This window comes from Mustelus asterias, unplaced genomic scaffold (genome assembly GCF_964213995.1).
Source record: "Mustelus asterias unplaced genomic scaffold, sMusAst1.hap1.1 HAP1_SCAFFOLD_160, whole genome shotgun sequence".
Taxonomy (NCBI): Eukaryota; Metazoa; Chordata; class Chondrichthyes; order Carcharhiniformes; family Triakidae; genus Mustelus; species Mustelus asterias.
The window spans coordinates 46,792-67,500 of record NW_027590176.1 but is presented as its reverse complement, the minus strand read 5'-3'; the positions used below and the strand labels follow the sequence as shown (position 1 = coordinate 67,500).

Here is a 20,709-nt window from a genome sequence, read left to right as displayed (position 1 = left end):
CTCGCTCTCTCTCACACACACTCTTTCACACACACACTATCGCACATACACACACACACTCTCACACACACTCTCTGCCACACACACTCACACTCTCTCACACACACATACACTCTATCTCTCTCACACACACTCTCTCTGACAGAAACACTCTCTCACATACTCCCTCACACACATTCTCTCACACAGACACTCTCTCACACACACACACACACACACATTGTCTCGCTTGCACTCTCTCTCAAACACAGTTTCTCCCTCTCTGTCACTCTCCCACACACTCTCTCACACACCCTTTCTCTGACACAAACTCTCTCACAACCACACTCGCTCTCTTACACACTAACACACACAAACTCTCACGCACACTCTCTCTCACACACACACAAGCTCTCTCTCTCTCAAACACACACTCTCACACACACAAACCCAAACAAACTGTCTCCAACTCACACTATTTCACACACTCTCACACATTCTCCTTCTCTCATGCACACACACTCTCTCTCGCACACTCTCTCATACAAACAGTCCCTCACGCACTCTCACACACACACACACACACACATTCACACACATACACTCTCTCACAAACGCACACACTCTTTGCCACATACATAGTCTCTGACACACACTCTCCCACACACACACTCTCTCACACACACTTTCTCTCTCTCACACACATACACTCTCACACACACACACACACATTCACACACATACACTCTCTCACAAGCGCACACACTCTTTGCCACATACATAGTCTCTGACACACACTCTCCCACACACACACTCTCTCACACACGCTTTCTCACACACACTCTCTCTAACACACACGCACACACTCACACCCACTCTCTCTTACACAAACTCTCTCTCTCACACTCAGTCTCTCTCACACATTGTCGCACAGAGACACTCCCTCACATACAATCTCTCACACACACTTTCTCACACACACACAATCTCAAAGAAACAAAGAACAAAGAACAATACAGCACAGGAAACAGGCCCTTCGGCCCTCCAAGCCTGCACCACTCATGTGCCCAACTAGACCATTCGTTTGTATCCCTCTATTCCCAGTCTGTTCATGTGGCTCTCTAGATAAGTCTTAAATGATCCCAGCGTGTCCGCCTCCACCACCTTGCCCGGCAGCGCATTCCAGGCCCCCACCACCCTCTGTGTAAAAAACGCCCCTCTGATGTCTGAGTTATACTTCGCCCCTCTCACCTTGAGCCCGTGACCCCTCGTGTTCGTCACCTCCAGCCTGGGAAAAAGCTTCCCACTGTTCACCCTATCTATACCCTTCATAATCTTGTACACCTCTATTAGATCTCCCCTCATTCTCCGTCTTTCCAGGGAGAACAATCCCAGTTTACCCAATCTCTCCTCATAGCTAAGACCCTCCATACCAGGCAACATCCTGATAAACCTTTTCTGCACACTCTCCAAAACCTGCACGTACTTCTGGTAGTGTGGCGACCAAAACTGGATGCAGTATTCCAAATGTGGCCTAACCAATGTTCTATACAGCTGCAGCATCATATGCCAACTTTTATACTCTATGTCCCGTCCAATAAAGGCAAGCATGACATATGCCTTCTTCACCACCCTCTCCACCTGTGCTGCCACCTTTAAGGATCTGTGGACTTGTACTCCCAGGTCCCTCTGTGTGTCCATACTCCTGATGGTTCTGCCATTTATTGTATAGTTCCCCTTTACATTAGATCTACCGAAATGCATAACTTCACATTTATCTAGATTAACTTCCATCTGCCATTTCTCCGCCCAATGTTCCAGCCTATCTATATCCTGCTGTATTCTCTGACAATGTTCATAACTATCCGCAACTCCAGCAATCTTTGTGTCATCTGCAAACTTACTGATCACACCAACTACATCTTCCTCCAAATCATTTATATATATCACAAACAGCAGAGGTCCCAGTACAGAGCCCTGTGGAACACTGCTAGTCACAGACCTCCAACCTGAAAAAGACCCCTCCACTGTTACCCTCTGTCTTCTATGGCTAATCATGATGTGGAGATGCCGGCGTTGGACTGGGGTAAACACAATAAGAAGTTTAACAACATCAGGTTAAAGTCCAACAGGTTTATTTGGTAGCAAAAGCCACACAAGTTTTCGGAGCTCTAAGCCCCTTCTTCAGGTGAGTGGGAATTCTGTTCACAAACAGAGCTTATAAAGACACAAACTCAATTTACATGAATAATGGTTGGAATGCGAATACTTACAACTAATCAAGTCTTTAAGAAACGAAACAATGTGAGTGGAGAGAGCATCAAGACAGGCTAAAAAGATGTGTATTGTCTCCAGACAAGACAGCCAGTGAAACTCTTCAGGTCCACGCAACTGTGGGAGTTACAAATAGTGTGACATGAACCCAATATCCCGGTTAAGGCCGTCCTCGTGTGTGCGGAACTTGGCTATCAGTTTCTGCTCAGCGATTCTGCGCTGTCGTGTGTCGCGAAGGCCGCCTTGGAGAACGCTTACCCGAATATCAGAGGCCGAATGCCCGTGACCGCTGAAGTGCTCCCCAACAGGAAGAGAACAGTCTTGCCTGGTGATTGTCGAGCGGTGTTCATTCATCCATTGTCGCAGCGTCTGCATAGTTTCCCCAAGGTACCATGCCTCGGGACATCTTATTTTATGGCTAAGCCAGTTCTCCACCCATCTAGCGAGCTCACCTTTTATCCCGTGAGATTTAACCTTTTGAACCAGCCTGCCATGAGGGACCTTGTCAAACGCTTTACTAAAATCCATATAGACAACATCCATGCCCTTCCCTCGTCAATCGTTTTTGTCACCTCCTCAAAAAACTCAACCAAATTTGTGAGGCATGACCTCCCTCGTACAAAACCATGCTGTCTATCGCTAATGAGACTATTCAGTTCTAAATGCGCATGTATCCTATCTCTAAGAATCTTCTCCAACAATTTCCCTACCACGGATGTCAAGCTCACCGGCCTATAATTACCCGGGTTATCCTTGCTACCCTTCTTAAATAACGGGACCACATTTCCTCTCCTCCAATCCTCTGGGACCTCACCTGTGTCCAGTGAAGAGACAAAAATTTATGTTAGAGGCCCAGCAATTTCATCTCTTGCCTCCCTGAGGAGTCTAGGAGAGATGCCATCTGGCCCTGGGGATTTGTCTGTCTTAATGATTCCTAAAACACCTAACACTTCCTCCCTTGTAATTGAGATTTTTTTCTAACGGGTCAACACATCTCTCTGAGACACTGCCAGTCAACATGTCCCTCTCCTTGTGAATACCGATGCAAAGTATTCGTTTAGGATCTCTCCTACTTCCTTTGGTACTAAGCATAATTCCCCTCCTCTGTCCCTGAGAGTTCCGATTCTTTCCCTAACAACCCTCTTGTTCCTAACGTATGTATAAAATGCCTTAGGATTCTCCTTAATCTTGTCTGCCAAGGACATTTCGTGACCCCTTTTTGCCCTTCTAACTCTCTGTTTGAGTTCTTTTCTACTTTCTCTTTATTCCTCCAGTGCTCCATCTGTTTTTTAGCTGCCTGGACCTCATGTATGCCTCTTTTTTCTTTTTGCTTAGACCCACAATTTCACTGGTTATCCACGGCTCCCGAATCCTACCTTTCCTATCCTTCCTCTTTATAGGCACATGCCTGTCCTGCAGTCCTATCAACTGCTCCTTAAAAGACTCCCACATGCCAGATGTAGATTTACCCTCGAACAGCCTCTCCCAATCAACAGCCACCAAATCCTGCCTAATCCGGCTGTAGTTAGCCTTGCCCCAATTCAGCACCTTACCCATAGGACCACACTCATCCTTTTCCATAACTATCCTAAAGTTTACAGAATTGTGGTCACTATTTGCCACATGTTCCCCTACTGAAACTTTGATGACCTGACCGGGCTCATTCCCCAGTACCAGGTCCAGTCTCGCCCCCTCTCTAGTTGGACTGTCAACATATTGTTCCAAAGAACCTTCCTGAATGCGTCCAGGCCCCCAGCCCCAAGCGATTTCCAGTCTATTCAAGGGAAATTAAAGTCTCCCACTCCAACAACCCTAATGCTCTCACACACACACTCTCTCACGCAAACTTTCTCACACACACTCAATCTCTCAGACACACTCTCTCGTACACACTCTCTCTCTGTCACGCTCACTCTCTCATGCACTCTCTCACACACACACTATCGACACACACACTCTCGCACACACTCTCTCTCACCCACATTCTCTCACACACGCTCTCACAAACACACTCTCACACACACACTCTCCCACGCACACTCTCTCATAAACACACACAATATTTCACACCCACTCACTCTGACACACAATCTCTCACACACACTCTCTCTCTCAGACACACACTCTCTCTCACACACTCTCTCTCTCTCACACACACGCACACTCTCACACACTCTCTCGCCCACACACAGTCTCACACACACACACTCTCCCTTACACACACTCTCTCTGACATATGCTCTCTCACACACTCTCACACGCACTCTCTCACACACAAACAGACTCTAAAACACACACACACATACAGTCTCACACTCACTCTCACATTCTCCTTCTCTCATGCACATGCTCTCTCATACACACATACTCACTCTCACACAAACAGTCCCTGAAATATTCTCTCACACACACACATATACTCTCACGCATTTATTTTCTTGCACACTCTCTCACACACACTGTCTCACACGCACTCTCTCTCACACACACTCTCTCTCTCATACAGTCTCTTACGCACTCACTCACACTCAAATACACTCTCACACAAACTCTCACACATTCTCCCTTCCTCAAGCACACACACTCTCTCTCACACACACTCTCTCCGACACAGACACTCTCTCATGCACACACATTCTCTCTCACACGCACTCTCTCTCACGCACACTCTCTCTGACACAGACACTCTCACGCACACACTCTCTCTCACACACACACACTCTCTCTCACACACACTCTCTCTCACACACACTCTCTCTGACACACACTCTCTCACGCAAGCTTTCTCACACACACACAATCTCTCACACATACTCTCTCGTACACACCATCGCTCTCTGTCACACTCATTCTCTCATGTAATCTCTCACACACACACTATCGACACACACACTCTCTCACACACACTCTCATAAACACACTCTCACACACTGTGTCACATACTCTCCTTTATATACACTCTCTCTCTAACAGACACACACATTCTCACACACACACTCTCATACACACACTCTCTCACAAACACACACAATTTTTCACACACGCTCACTCTGACACACAATCTCTCACACAGACTCTCTCTCTCACATGCGCACTCTCTCACACACACTCTCTCACCCACACACAGTCTCACACACACTCTCCCATACACACAGTCTCTCTCTAACAGACATACGCTCTCTCACAGACAAACACTCTCACACTCTCTCTCACACACACACACACACTTTCTCTCACAGACTCTCACACATTTATCTCTCTCACACACTCTCTCACAGAAACACTCTCTCACACACACAACCAGTCTCTAACACACTCACACAAACATACTTGCTCACACATTCTCCCTCTTTCATGCACACACACACTCTCTCACACACAAGCTCTCACAAACACTCTCTCACACACGCTCTCTCCGACACACACACTCTTTCACACGCAAACTCTCTCGCTCACACACTCCCTCACTCACACACTCCCTCACACACTCTCCCTTTCACACACACGCTCGCACCCTCATAAACACACTCTCTCACACACTCTCTCACACTCTCTCATTCACACTCTCTCTCTCACACACACACGTACCCTCTGCCTCACAAACACATACTCGCTCACACATTCTCTCTCTGATACTACATTTTCTCACACACACTCTCTCACACACACTCACTCTCTCACTCACTCTCAGACACACTCTCTCTTTCACATGCACGTACATTCTCACACACACTCTTTCAAACATTTGTTCTCTCACACACAGTCTCTTCCACACTCTCTCCCACGCACTCACACACACACTCTCTCATACACAAACAGTCTCTGACACACTCTCTCACACACACATACACTCTCACATACAGTTTCTTTCACAATATCTCTCTCTCACACTCACGCACACACACACACACTCATACACATACTCTCTCACATACACACACACACTTTCACACACACTCTGAAACACACTCTCTCACACACTCTCTCGCCCACACATATTCTCACACACACACTCTCTCCCTTACACACACTCTCTCTCTAACAGACACACGCTCTCTCACACACATCCTCTCATACACTCTCTCTCACACTCTATCTCACACACACACTCTCTCTCATACAAACAGTCCCTGACACACACTCTCACACACACATACTCTCACAGACATTCTCTCACACACTCTCTCTCTCTCACACACACTCTCTCACACATTGTCTCACACGCACTCTCTCACACACACACTCCCACACTCTCTCACACTCTCTCACACTCACTCTCACGCACACACACACACATTCTCACACGCAATTCCTCTCACACACACACCCTGGCACAGACACTCTCACATATATGCACTCTCTCTCTATCAGACATACTGTCTCTCTCACACAGAAACTCAAACACACATTCTCTCACACACACATTCTCTCACATACACTCTCATACACACTCTCTCACAAACACACACAATCTTTCACACACACTCTCTCACACACACACATGCACACTCTCACACACTCTCACACCCACACACAGTCTCAAACACACACTCTTTCATACACACACTCTCTCTCTCTAATAGACATACGCTCTCTCACAGTCTCTCTCACATGCACTTTCTCTCTCAAACACACTCTCTCTCACACATAAACAGTCTCTAAAACACCCACTCACACACACATACACTCTCACACAGTCTCCTTCTCTCATGCACACACACACTCTTTCACACACAAACTCTGACACACACACTCTCTTACAAAGAACAAAGAACAAAGAGCCTGTGCCGCTCCTTGGTCCAACTAGACCAATCGTTTGTATCCCTCCATTCCCAGGCTGCTCATGTGACTATCCAGGTAAGTCTTAAACGATGTCAGCGTGCCTGCCTCCACCACCCTACTTGGCAGCGCATTCCAGGCCCCCACCACCCTCTGTGTAAAAAGCATCCCTCTAATATCTGAGTTATACTTCGCCCCTCTCACCTTGAGCCCGTGACCCCTCGTGAACGTCACTTCTGATCTGGGAAAAAGCTTCCCACCGTTCACCCTATCTATCCGCTTCATAATCTTGTACACCTCTATTAGATCTCCCCTCATTCTCCGTCTTTCCAGGGAGAACAACCCCAGTCTACCCAATCTCTCCTCATAGCTAAGACCCTCCATACCAGGCAACATCCTGGTAAACCTTCCCTGCACTCTCTCTAAAGCCTCCACGTCCTTCTGGTAGTGCGGCGACCAGAACTGGACGCAGTACTCCAAATGTGGCCTAACCAGCGTTCTATCCAGCTGTATCATCAGACTCCAGCTTTTATACTCTATACCCCGTCCTATTACATACCCCGTCCCGTTACACACACACACTCTCTCTAATAGACATACGCTCTCTCACAGTCTCTCTCACATGCACCTTCTCTCTCAAACACACTCTCTCTCACACATAAACAGTCTCTAAAACAGTCACTCACACACACATTCACTCTCACACACACTCTCTCTCACACACACTCTCTCATGCACACACTCTCTCTCAACCACACACTCTCTCTCACACAAACAGTCCCTGACACATTCCCTCACACTCACATACGCTCCCACAGACACTCTCACACATTTATTCTCTTGCACACATTCTCTCACACACTGTCTCACATGCACCCTCTCTCACACACACACACACACTCACACACATTCTCCCGCTCTCATGCACACACACTCTCTTTCACACTCAAATTCTCACACACACTCTCTCACACATACTCTCTCCAACACAGACACTTGCACGCACACACTCTCTCTCACACAAACTCTCTCTCACACACACTTTCTCACACACACAATCTCTCCCACACACTCTCGTACACTCTCTCTCTGTCACACTCGCTCGCTCATATGCTCTCTCACACACACACTATCGACACATACACATACACTCATAGAAACCCTACAGTGCAGAAAGAGGCCATTCGGCCCATCGAGTCTGCACCGACCACACTCCCATCCAGGCCCTATCCCTATATGTTACCCGCTAATCCCTCTAACCTACACATCCCAGGACACTAAGGGGCAATTTAGCATGGCCAATTAACCTAACCCGCACATCTTTGGACTGTGGGAGGAAACCGGAGCACCCAGAGAAAACCCACGCAGACACAGGGAGAACGTGCAAACTCTACACAGACAGTGACCCAAGCCGGGATTCGAACCCAGGACCCTGGAGCTGTGAAGCAGCAGTGCTAACCACTGTGCTACAGTGCCGCCCACACACACTCACACACACTCTCTCTCTCACACACACACACTCTCATACAGACACACTCTCTCTCTCACATACACAATCTTTCACACACACTCACTCTGACACACAATCTCTCACACACACTCTCTATCACAAATGCACACTCTCACACACTCTCTCACATACTCTCCCTTACACACTCTCGCTCTCTGATGGACAACTCTCTCACACACTCTCTCGCACACACACACACTCTCTCTCTCTCACACACATGCTCGCTCAAACACTCTCTCACAAACACACACAATCTTTCACACACGCTGACTCTGACACACACTCTCTCACACAGACTCTCTTTCTCTCTCTCTCATGCACACTCTCTCACACACATTCTCTCACCCACACACAGTCTTACACACACACACTCTCATACACACACTCTCTCTAACAGATATTCGCGCTCTCACAGACAAACTGATTCACACATATCCTCTTATGCACACTCTCTCACACACACACTCAGACACACGCTCTCACACACGCTCTCTCACACACAGTCTCTCTCACAAACACATTCTCTCTCTCACACACACTCTCTCTCTCACACACACACTCTCTCTCACACACACTCTCTCTCTCACACACACTCTCTCTCTCTCAAACACACTCTCTCTCACACACACACACTCTCTCACACACACTCTCTCTCACACACACACTCTCTCTCACACACACTCTCTCTCTCACACACACTCTCTCTCTCTCAAACACACTCTCTCACACACACACACTCTCTCTCACACATACTCTCTCTCTCACACACACTCTCTCTCACACACACACTCTCTCTCTCTCAAACACACTCTCTCTCACACACACACTCTCTCACACATACTCTCTCTCAAACACACACTCTCTCTCTCACACACACACACTCTCTCTCACACACACTCTCTCTCTCACACACACTCTCTCTCTCTCAAACACACTCTCTCTCACACACACACACTCTCTCACACACACACTCTCTCTCACACACAAACCTTCTCTCACAGTCACTCTCTCACACATTTATCTCTCTCTCACATTATCTTACATGCTCTCTCTCACACAAACAGTCTCTGACACACTCACAAACGTACACTCTCACACATTCTCCCTCTCTCATGCACACACACTCTCTCTCACACAAACTCTCACACACAATTTCTCTCACACTCTCTCACACACTCATTCTCTCACAAACTCTCACACACACTCTCACAGACATACTCTCACAAACACACTCTCTCTCACACACGCTCTCCCTCATAACTGTCTTACACACTCTCCCTTTCGCACACTCCCTCTCTCCCTGCCTCACAAACAAACTGTCTCACACACTCTCTCCCACTGCCTCTTTCACTCTCTCTCTCTCTTACACACACACATACCCTCTGACTCACAAACACATACTCTCTCACACATTCTCTCTCACACAACATTCTCTAACACTCTCCCTCACACACTCTGTCACTCATCCACAGTCTCTCTCACACATACATTCACACACTCACACACTTGCACACACAATATCTTTCTTACACACATACACTCTCACTCGCAAACAGTCTCTTGCACTCTCTCTCTCTCACATATACATACATTCTCACACACACACTGTCTCTCACACACCCACACGCACTCATACACACACTCTCTCCCACACACACTCTCTCACACACACACACACACTCATACACATACTCTCCCACACACACTCTCTCACACACACACTCATACACACACTCCCTCACACACACTCTCTCTCACACTCACACACACTCATACACATATTCTCTCGCCCACACACAGTCTCACACACACTCTCTCCCTAACGGACATACACTCTCTCACACACAGACTCTCTCACACACATCTTTTCACACACACTATCTCTCACACACACTCTCTCTCTCACACACACACTCTCTCGCACACACTCGCTCTCTCACACACACTCTCTCTCTCACACTCACACTCTCTCACACACACACTCTCTCACACACACACGCTCTCTCACACACTCTCTCACACACACTCTCTCACACACACTCTCTTTCACACACACTCTCTCTCTCTCTCACACACTCGCTCTCTCACACACACTCTTTCACACACTCTCTCTCTCAAACACTCTCTCTCATACAAACAGTCCCTGACACTCTCTCTGACACACAGCCTCCCACACACACCCTCACACATTAATTCTCTCACACACACACTCTCTCTCACACATTCTCTCACATACAATCTCTCTCTCACACACAGACTCTCACACAAACAGTCTTTGACACACTCACTGACGCACACATACACTCTCATATATACTCTCTCTCACACACACTCTCTCACACACACTCTCTCACACAACTCTCTCACAAACACTCTCATGCACTCATTCTCTCTCACACACATACGCACTCTCGCAGACACACTTTCTCACACACAAACTCTCTCTCTCTCTCTCACACACTCTCTCTCACACTCTCTCTTTCACACTCTCTCTTACACACACACACACACACATGCTCACACATACACACATGCGCTCACACACACACACACACACTCCCTCACACGCACACACTCTCTCACTAATTGTCTCTCTCAAACACACACACTCTCTCTCTCACACATTCGCTCACACATGCACTCTCTCACTCACACACTCACACATTCTCTCAGACATACTCTCTCTCTCAGACTCTCTCTCACACACACTCACTCACACACACACACTCTCTCACACACACTCTCACTCTCAGACATTCTCTCACACATACTCTCTCTCACACTCTCTCACACAGACTCTCTCTCACAATAATTCTCTCACACACAATCTCTGATACATTCTCTCACACACTCACTCTCTCACACACACTCTCTCACACAACTCTCTCACAAACACTCTCTCACGCACTCATTCTCTCTCACACACATACGCACCCTCACAGACACACTCTCACACACACAAACTCTCTTTCTCTCACATACACTCTCTCTCACACTCTCACTTTCACACTCTCTTTTACACACACACACATGCTCACACATACACACAAACATGCACACACACACACCCTCACATGCACACACTCTCTCACTAATTGTATCTCTCACACACACACTCTCTCACACATTCACACACACACACACTCACACACACACAAACTCTCTCTCACACGCATACTCTCACTCTCACGCATTCTCTCACACACATTCTCTCACACACACTCTCTCTCTCACACACACGCACTCTTCTCACACACTCTCTCTCACACACACACACTCTCACACGCACACTCTCACTCTCACACATTCTCTCACACACACTCTTTCTCACACTCTCTCTCTCACACAGTCTCTCTCACATTAATTCTCTCACACACAATCTCTCACACATTCTCACACACACACACACTCTCTCTCACACACACACACTCTCACACAAACAGGCTTTGACACACTCACTGACGCACACATACACTCTGATACATACTCCCTCTCAAACAATCTCCATCTCTCATGCACACTCACTGTCTCTCACACACACTCTGACACACACTCTCCTACACTCACATTCCCTCGCACGCACTCACACAACTCTCACAAACACTCTCTCACACACTCATTCTCTCACACGCTCTCTCTCACACACAAATACACACTATGACAGTCACTCTCTCAAACGCACATTCTCTCACACACACACACTCTCTCCCTCACACACACACTCTCTCTTTCACACTCTCTTTCACACTCTCTCCTGCACACACACACACACACTCCCTCACAAAATGTCTCTCTCACACACCCACTCTCTCTCTCATACATTCTCTCTCACACACACACTCTCACACACACTCTCTCACACACACTCTCTCTCACAGACACTCTCTCTTAAACACACTCTCTCTCACACACACTCTCTCTCACCCACACACTCTCTCACACACACACTCTCTCTCACAGACACTCTCTCTCAAACACACACTCTCTCACATACACTCTCACACACACACTCGCTCGTACAAACACTCTCTCTTACACACACACACAGACAAACACACACTGACTCACACACACACACAGTTTCTCACACACTCTCTCACACACACTCACACACTCTCTCACACATTCATTCTCTCGCACATCTGTCTCACACTATCTCTCTCACAAGCACACACACTCTCTCACACACCCTCTCACACACTGTCACACACAAACACACTGACACACACTCTCTCTCACACACACAGTCTCTCTCACAGGTACACCCTCACACATACTCTCTCACATACACACGCTCTCTACCTCACATACTCTCTCACACACACACATATGCACACACACTCTCACAGACATACACTCTCTCAAGCACACACTCTGACACACACACTCCGCACTCTCTCAGACACTCTCCCTTACACACACTCACACATACGCTCTCTAACACACACTCTCGCACACTCTCTAACACACTCTCTCGCAAAGCGCTCTCTGATACTCTCTCACAACACGCTCTCTCACAACACACTCTCTCACACACATACCCACTCTCTCTCTCACACACATTCTCTCTCACACACACACACTCTCTCTCACACACACTCTCTCACACACACTCTCTCACACACACACTCTTTCACACACACTCTCTCTCACCCACACTCTCTCACATATACACTCTCTCACACACACACACTCTCACACACACACTCTCTCACACACACTCTCTCACACACACACACTCTCTCACATACACTCTCACACACACTCTCGCTCGTACAAACACTCTCTCTTACGCACACACACAGACAAACACACACTGACTCACACACACACAGTTTCTCACACACACATTCATTCTCTCGCACATCTGTCTCACATTATCTTTCTCACAAGCACACACACTCTCTCACACACTCTCTCACACACTGACACACACTCTCTCACACACACAATCTCTCACACAGGTCCCACCCTCACACATACTCTCTCACATACACACGCTCTCTACCTCACATACTCTCTCACACACACATATGCACACACACTCTCACAGACATACACTCTCTCAAGCACGCACTCTGACACACACACTCCCGCACTCTCTCAGACACTCTCCCTTACACACACTCACACATACGCTCTCTAACACACACTCTCACACACTCTCTAACACACTCTCTCGCAAAGCACTCTCTGATACTCACTCTCTCACAACACGCTCTCTCACAACACATTCTCTCACACACATACCCACTCTCTCTCTCACACACATTCTCTCTCACACACACACACTCTCTCTCACACACACTCTCTCACACATACACTCACTCACACACACACACTCTCACACACACACTCTCTCACACACACACTCTCTCACACACACCCTCTCTCACACACACACTCTCTCACACACACTCTCTCACACATACACTCTCTCTCACACACACTCTCACTCTCAGACATTCTCTCACACACACTCTCTCTCACACTCTCTCACACACACTCTCTCTCACAATAATTCTCTCACACACAATCTCTGACACATTCTCTCACACACTCACTCTCTCACACACACTCTCTCACACAACTCTCTCACAAACACTCTCTCACGCACTCATTCTCTCTCACACACATACGCACCCTCACAGACACACTCTCACACACACAAACTCTCTTTCTCTCACATACACTCTCTCTCACACTCTCACTTTCACACTCTCTTTTACACACACACACATGCTCACACATGCACACACACACACATGCACACACACACACTTCCTCACATGCGCACACTCTCTCACTAATTGTCTCTCTCACACACACACTCTCTCACACATTCACACACACACACTCTCACACACACACAAACTCTCTCTCACACGCATACTCTCCCTCTCACACACTCTCTCTCACACTCTCTCTCTCTCACACACACACTCTTCTCACACACACTCTCTCTTTCTCACACACACACACACTCTCACACGCACACTCTCACTCTCACACATTCTCTCACACACACTCTTTCTCACACTCGCTCTCTCTCACACACTCTCTCTCACATTAATTCTCTCACACACAATCTCTCACACATTCTCTCACACACACACACACACTCTCTCTCACACACACTCTCTCACACACACACTCTCTCACACACACACTCTTTCACACACACTCTCTCTCACACACACTCTCTCACACACACACTCTCTCACACATACACTCTCTCACACACACACTCTCTCACACACACACTCTCTCACGCACACTCCCTCTCACACACACTCTCTCGCACACACTCTCTCACACATATACTCTCTCTCACACACACTCTCTCTCTCACACACACACTCTCTCACACATACACTCTCACACACACACACACTCTCACACACACACACTCTCTCACACACACACACTCTCTCACACACACACTCTCACACACACACTCTCTCTCACTAATTGTTTGTCTCACACGCACACCTCTCACACACAAACATTCCCTGGCACTCTCTCTCACACACATTTATTCTCTCACACACACACTGTCGCACACAGTCTCCCTCTCTCATGCACACTCATTCTCTCTCACACACTCTCTCTCTCTCACACACACACTCTCTCACACACACACACACACTCTCTCTCTCTCACACACTCTCTCTCACGCACTCTCTCACACACACACTCTCTGTCATACACACTTCCTCTCTCACATACACACACTCTCTCACACACTCTCTCACACGCACTCTCTCACACACACACTCACAAACACACTCTCTCACACACATGCTCTCTCTCACACGCACACACTCTCTCTCTCACACACTTAGACTCTCACACACCCTCTCTCACACATTTATTCTCTCACACACAGTCTGTCGCACACAGTCTCTGACACACACTCTCTCACACACACACTCTCTCACACACACATGCACTTTCTCTCACATACTCTCTCTCACACTCTCTCTTTCACACTGTCTCTTTCTCTCACACACACACACACTCACTCACGCACACACTCTCTCACACACACTCTCTCTCACCATCACATTCTCTCACACACTCTCTCACACACACACTCTCTCCCACACTCTCTCTTTGACACATTCCCTCTCGCACACACTCTCCCACATGCACTCTCTCTCTCACATGCACACACACACACACAAACGTATTGTCACACTCACCTCTTCCACATACACACGTGCACACACGCACTCACTCTCTCACACACACACACACACACTCACTTTCCCACATAGACACTCCCACACATACACACGCACATACTCACACAGTCATACTCACTCACACACACCCATTTACTTACAAGCACTCACCCATGCACTCTCTCTCTCACACACACACACATGCACACACTCACACATACTCTCTCTCACACTCTCTCTTTCACACTGTCTCTTTCTCACACACACACACTCACTCACGCACACACTCTCTCACACAAACTGCAGTGCTGACTCAGTGGGCCGAACGGCCACTTTCTGCATTGTAGGTCGATACTATATTTGTGATATGTGTTGGTCTATTATCATAACCTTCGCCTTGCGGACGGGAGGCGGCGGGGGGAGGGGGTGCGGGGCGGGGTGGGGGGGGGGGTCGCGGGGTGGTATAGGTAATTCCGTCCGCAGATCCAGCATGGCTCACAGTATCTCTTTTTCCTTGCAGTTTCCGACGAGTTGCTCGAGTTCTTCCCAGCGATATAGAAGGAGGTGGGCAGTTCTCCTTTCTGATGGCTTTAACTGCTGACCAGTGCGAGAACGACAACAGGAACCTGCCGTTCATCCCGGGCAGACCTGATAGACCAAGCATCAAACGGAACAGCCGATACTTCATGACTTATCCAGCAGCAAACTACATAGCCGTCTATCGCAATAGCTACCAGTGCTCAGAGTACAAAATACTTCACCCGCAGCCTGGGAGGTTCAGATCTGCTGCTGAAGAATTCGTGCTCAGCACGAGAGACATGCCTGTCGGATGTGTCATTCTTTACACAACTTACGCTCCCTGCACTAGGAGGTGCTTTAGTGATGATGAGTACTGGTGTATCATCGATCCCATATTGAACTTAGCATCCCGATGGTCCAACCAGAATATTGGGAAGTATTTGGTCTTTAGTAACGTGTATCGACCTGACACGAATGAGAACATTCGCATGATCGTCAGGAACAAAATAGGAGAAGTGGCTCTCTCTGGGTTTAATATCAGAAAATGCAATGGGACTGGATATCCCGTCTTCTGTCACCTCTGTAATCATCCCGATTACTGCACTGAGCAGGTTACCACTGGATCGCAGAATATCTGAAATAGAAACCAGGATCATCACAAGCAGGGTGCATTTCAGTCCCTAACGCCAGCGTCTGCTGTCCACATGGGAAGGTCACCCTGAACAACTGACCTTCCCCTCCCTCCACCCCTTTAACCTTCCTCCCTTTGCTTCAGCTGATAATCCGATTCCCCCCGGCATGTTTCAATTGAACACGCCTGCACAGTGTACAGTGTACTGTTCCGGTCACCCTGTTATAGAAAGGACATTATTAAACTAGGAAGAGTGCAGGACAGATTTACCAGGATGCTACCGGGACTTGATGGTTTGAGAAGTTGGATAGATTGGGACATTTCTTTTCCCCCCTGTACCATAGGAGACTTGGGTGTGAGCTTATAGAGGTCCATAAAATAACGAGGGGCACAGATGAGCTAGATAGTCAACATCTTTTTTCCAGAGTTAGTGGAGTCTAAAACTAGAGGGCGTAGGTTTAAGGTGAGAGGGGAGATACAGAAGGGTCCAGAGGGGCAATTTTTTCACACAGAGGGTGGTGAGTGTGTGGAACAAGCTGCGAGAGGTAGTAGTAGAGGCGGGTACAATTTTGTATTTTAAAAAGCATTTAGATAGTTACATGGGTAAGATGGGTATCGAGGGATATGGGCCAAATGCGGGTAATTGGGACTTGCTTAGTGGTGAAAAAAAGAGGGCGGCTTGGACAAGTTAGGCCGAAGGGCCTGTTTCCATGCTGTAAACCTCGATGACTCTCTGACTCCATGCACCACTCTCTGAGGGAGCACGTTCCCCCATCCTAACCAATCGCCTCTCACTGTCCCAATTTGCCCATTGCCATGAATCTTGCCCCTCGATTTCTGGACCCTTCCCCTGGTGGGAACAATGTCTCTGTGCCTATTTTGCCCAGACCCCACCTGGTGATGTTGACCATCTGCATCAAGACCCCCCTCACCCTCTTCTGATCGAATCATAGAATCCCTATAGTGTAGGTTGAGTCCATTCGGCCCATCGAGTCTGCACTGACCACGATCCCACCCAGGTCCTATCCCCACAACCCGACGTATTTACCTTACTGGTCCCCCAAACACTATGTCCAATGTAGCATGGCCCATCAACATAACCCGCACACCTTCAGACTGTGGTGGGAAACCGGAGCACCCGGAGGAAACCCACGCAGACACGGGGAGAATGTGCAGACTCCACACAGACAGTAACCTGAGGACGGGAACCAAACCCAAGTCCCACGTGCTGTTCATAAGTTCATAAATCCATAAGATATAGGAGCAGAATTGGTCCATCGGCCCACTGGGTCCGCTCCGCCATTCAATCATTCCTGATGTGCTCCTCATCCCCATTTTCCTGCTTTCTCCCTGTAACCCTTCAACCCATTACCAATTAAAAATCTCTCTAAAGCCTCCTTCAATTTACTAACTGTCCCAGCATCCACCGCACTTTGGGGCAGCGAATTCCACAGATTCACAACCCTTTGGGGGAAGTAGTTTCTCCTCAACTCTGTTTTAAATTTGCTGCCCCTTATCCTGAGACTGTGACATCGAGGATGCCCCACCAGCGGAAGCATCCGCTCCACGTCTACTTTATCCATACCTTTTATCATCTTGTATACCTCAATTTGATCTCCCCTCATTCTTTTCAATTCCAGATTTATAGGCCTAAACTGTTCAATCTTTCTTTGTACGATAAACCCCTCATCTTTGGAGTCAGTCTAGTGAACCTCCTCTGAACTGCCTCCATCTTTCCTCAAATAAGGGGACCAAAGCTGAGCACAATACTCCAGGTGTGGCCTCACCAATCCTTGTACATGTTGTGAGGCAGCAGTGCAAACCATTGTGCTGGCCTCTTATCCTTCTCACTGTCCCCATTTTCAACCAAAGTAGCACGTTGGGGAGGCGATGGCCGAGTGGTGTTATCGCTAGACTATCAATCCAGAAACTCATAGAACATAGAACATTACAGCGCAGTACAGGCCCTTCGGCCCTCGATGTTGCACCGACCAGTGAAACCAATCTAAAGTCCCATCTAACCTACACTATTCCAATATCATCCATATGTTTATCCAATAACCATTTGAATGCTCTTAATGTTGGCGAGTCCACTAATGCTGCAGGCAGGACATTCCACGCCCTTCCTACTCTCTGAGTAAAGAACCTGCCTCTGACATCTGTCCGATATCGATCACCCCTCAATTTAAAGCTATGTCCCCTCGTGCTAACCAGCATCATCCGAGGAAAAAGGCTTTCACTATCCACCCTATCTAATCCTCTGATCATCTTGTATGCCTCTATTAAATCACCTCTTAACCTTCTTCTTTCTAACGAAAACAACCTCAAGTCCCTCAGCCTTTCCTCATAAGACCTTCCCACCATACCAGGCAACATCCTGGTAAATCTCCTCTGCACCCTTTCTAATGCTTCCTCATCCTTCCTATAATGCGGCGACCAGAACTGTACGCAATACTCCAAGTGCGGCCGCACCAGAGTTTTGTACAACTGCAACATCATCTCATGGCTCCTGAACTCAATCCCTCTACCAATAAAAGCTTAACACACCGTACGCCTTCTTAACAACCCTATCAACCTGGGTGCCAACTTTCAGGGATCTATGCGCATGGAATGTTCAGCTCATGTTCCAGCGACCTGGGTTCGAATCCCGCCATGGGATTCTTCAAAACGAAATCTGGAATTAAGAATTGACTGCTGATCATGAAACCATTGTCAATTGTCGGAAAGAACAATCTGGGTTCACGAACGTGCCTTTAGGGAAGGACATCTGCCATCCTTACTTGTTCTGGATGTGACTCCAGAGTCAAAGCGATGTGGTTGACTATCCCTATAGTTAGGGATAGTTAGGGCACCGAGTGATGGGCAATAAATGCTGGCCAGCCAGCGACGCCCATGTCCCATGAATGACTAATAAAGAAAAAACTCACGCCACATCAGAAAGAGACTCAACATCAGCGAGACAGGGGGAGACGGATCAATGAAGATGTGAGGGCAAAGCTTGGGTAGGGACAATACTTGATATCCATTTCCGACTGCATAGCAAGTTGATCAGACCAAGAGAGACTAGAACCAAATATGAAAGGGAAAGCAGGCAACTTTCATCCAGCAACACAGGGGGAATGTCACTTATTCTATAATTCAGATTGCAGCCTGATTTGGGAATTCATGTGGCCCCATCCCCAAGATGTTTTCCAATGTGGGTTTTAAACATATGTTAATCATTACAACCTGTTGCTTCCAGTTCATTACAAATACCGTTGCGTACAACGTCTTAATGAAGATGCTTGAATGATATGTATAACCTATTTGGAACATTGTATTCAGCCAAATAATTTCTGACTCTGATTACTGAGCGATTCTTTCAGCATGTTGAATAAAGCGCAGACTGAATAGACCAGGGACGTTTATGTTTATGCATTGTTCTACTATTTCACTTGGATTTAAATATTATTGCCACATACACAGAATCAAAGAATACGGTGCAGATGGAGGCCATTCGACCTATCAAGTCTGCACCCCACTCCGCATTTTACCCAGTACATGTACCATGACTAATCCACCTAACCTGGGACATTAAGGGGCAAATTAGCACGGGCGATACACCGAACCAGCTCATCTTTGGACACTAAGGGGGCAACTTAGCATGATCAATCCACGTAGCCAGCACATCTTTGGACACTAAGAGGCAATTTACCATGGCCATTCCACCCAACTTGCCCATCCTTGACACTAAGGGGGGATGTTATCATGGACAATCCTCCCAACCAGCACATCTTTGGACACTAAGGGGACACGTAATCATGGCCAGTCCACCTAACCCACACATGTTT

At 47.6% G+C, this 20,709-nt stretch overlaps 1 protein-coding gene across 1 annotated transcript in view; it reads left to right on the top strand.

Moving 5' to 3' along the window:
- The window catches only part of LOC144485193 (uncharacterized), a 24,622-nt gene extending 4,349 nt beyond the window's left edge, over positions 1–20,273 (top strand). The window contains exon 2 of the mRNA XM_078203400.1: positions 16,250–20,273. Within this exon, the coding sequence (XP_078059526.1) occupies positions 16,250–16,886 (637 nt within the window). The 3' untranslated portion in view covers positions 16,887–20,273. The remainder of the gene's footprint in view (positions 1–16,249) is intronic.
- Positions 20,274–20,709: the final 436 nt, after the last annotated feature.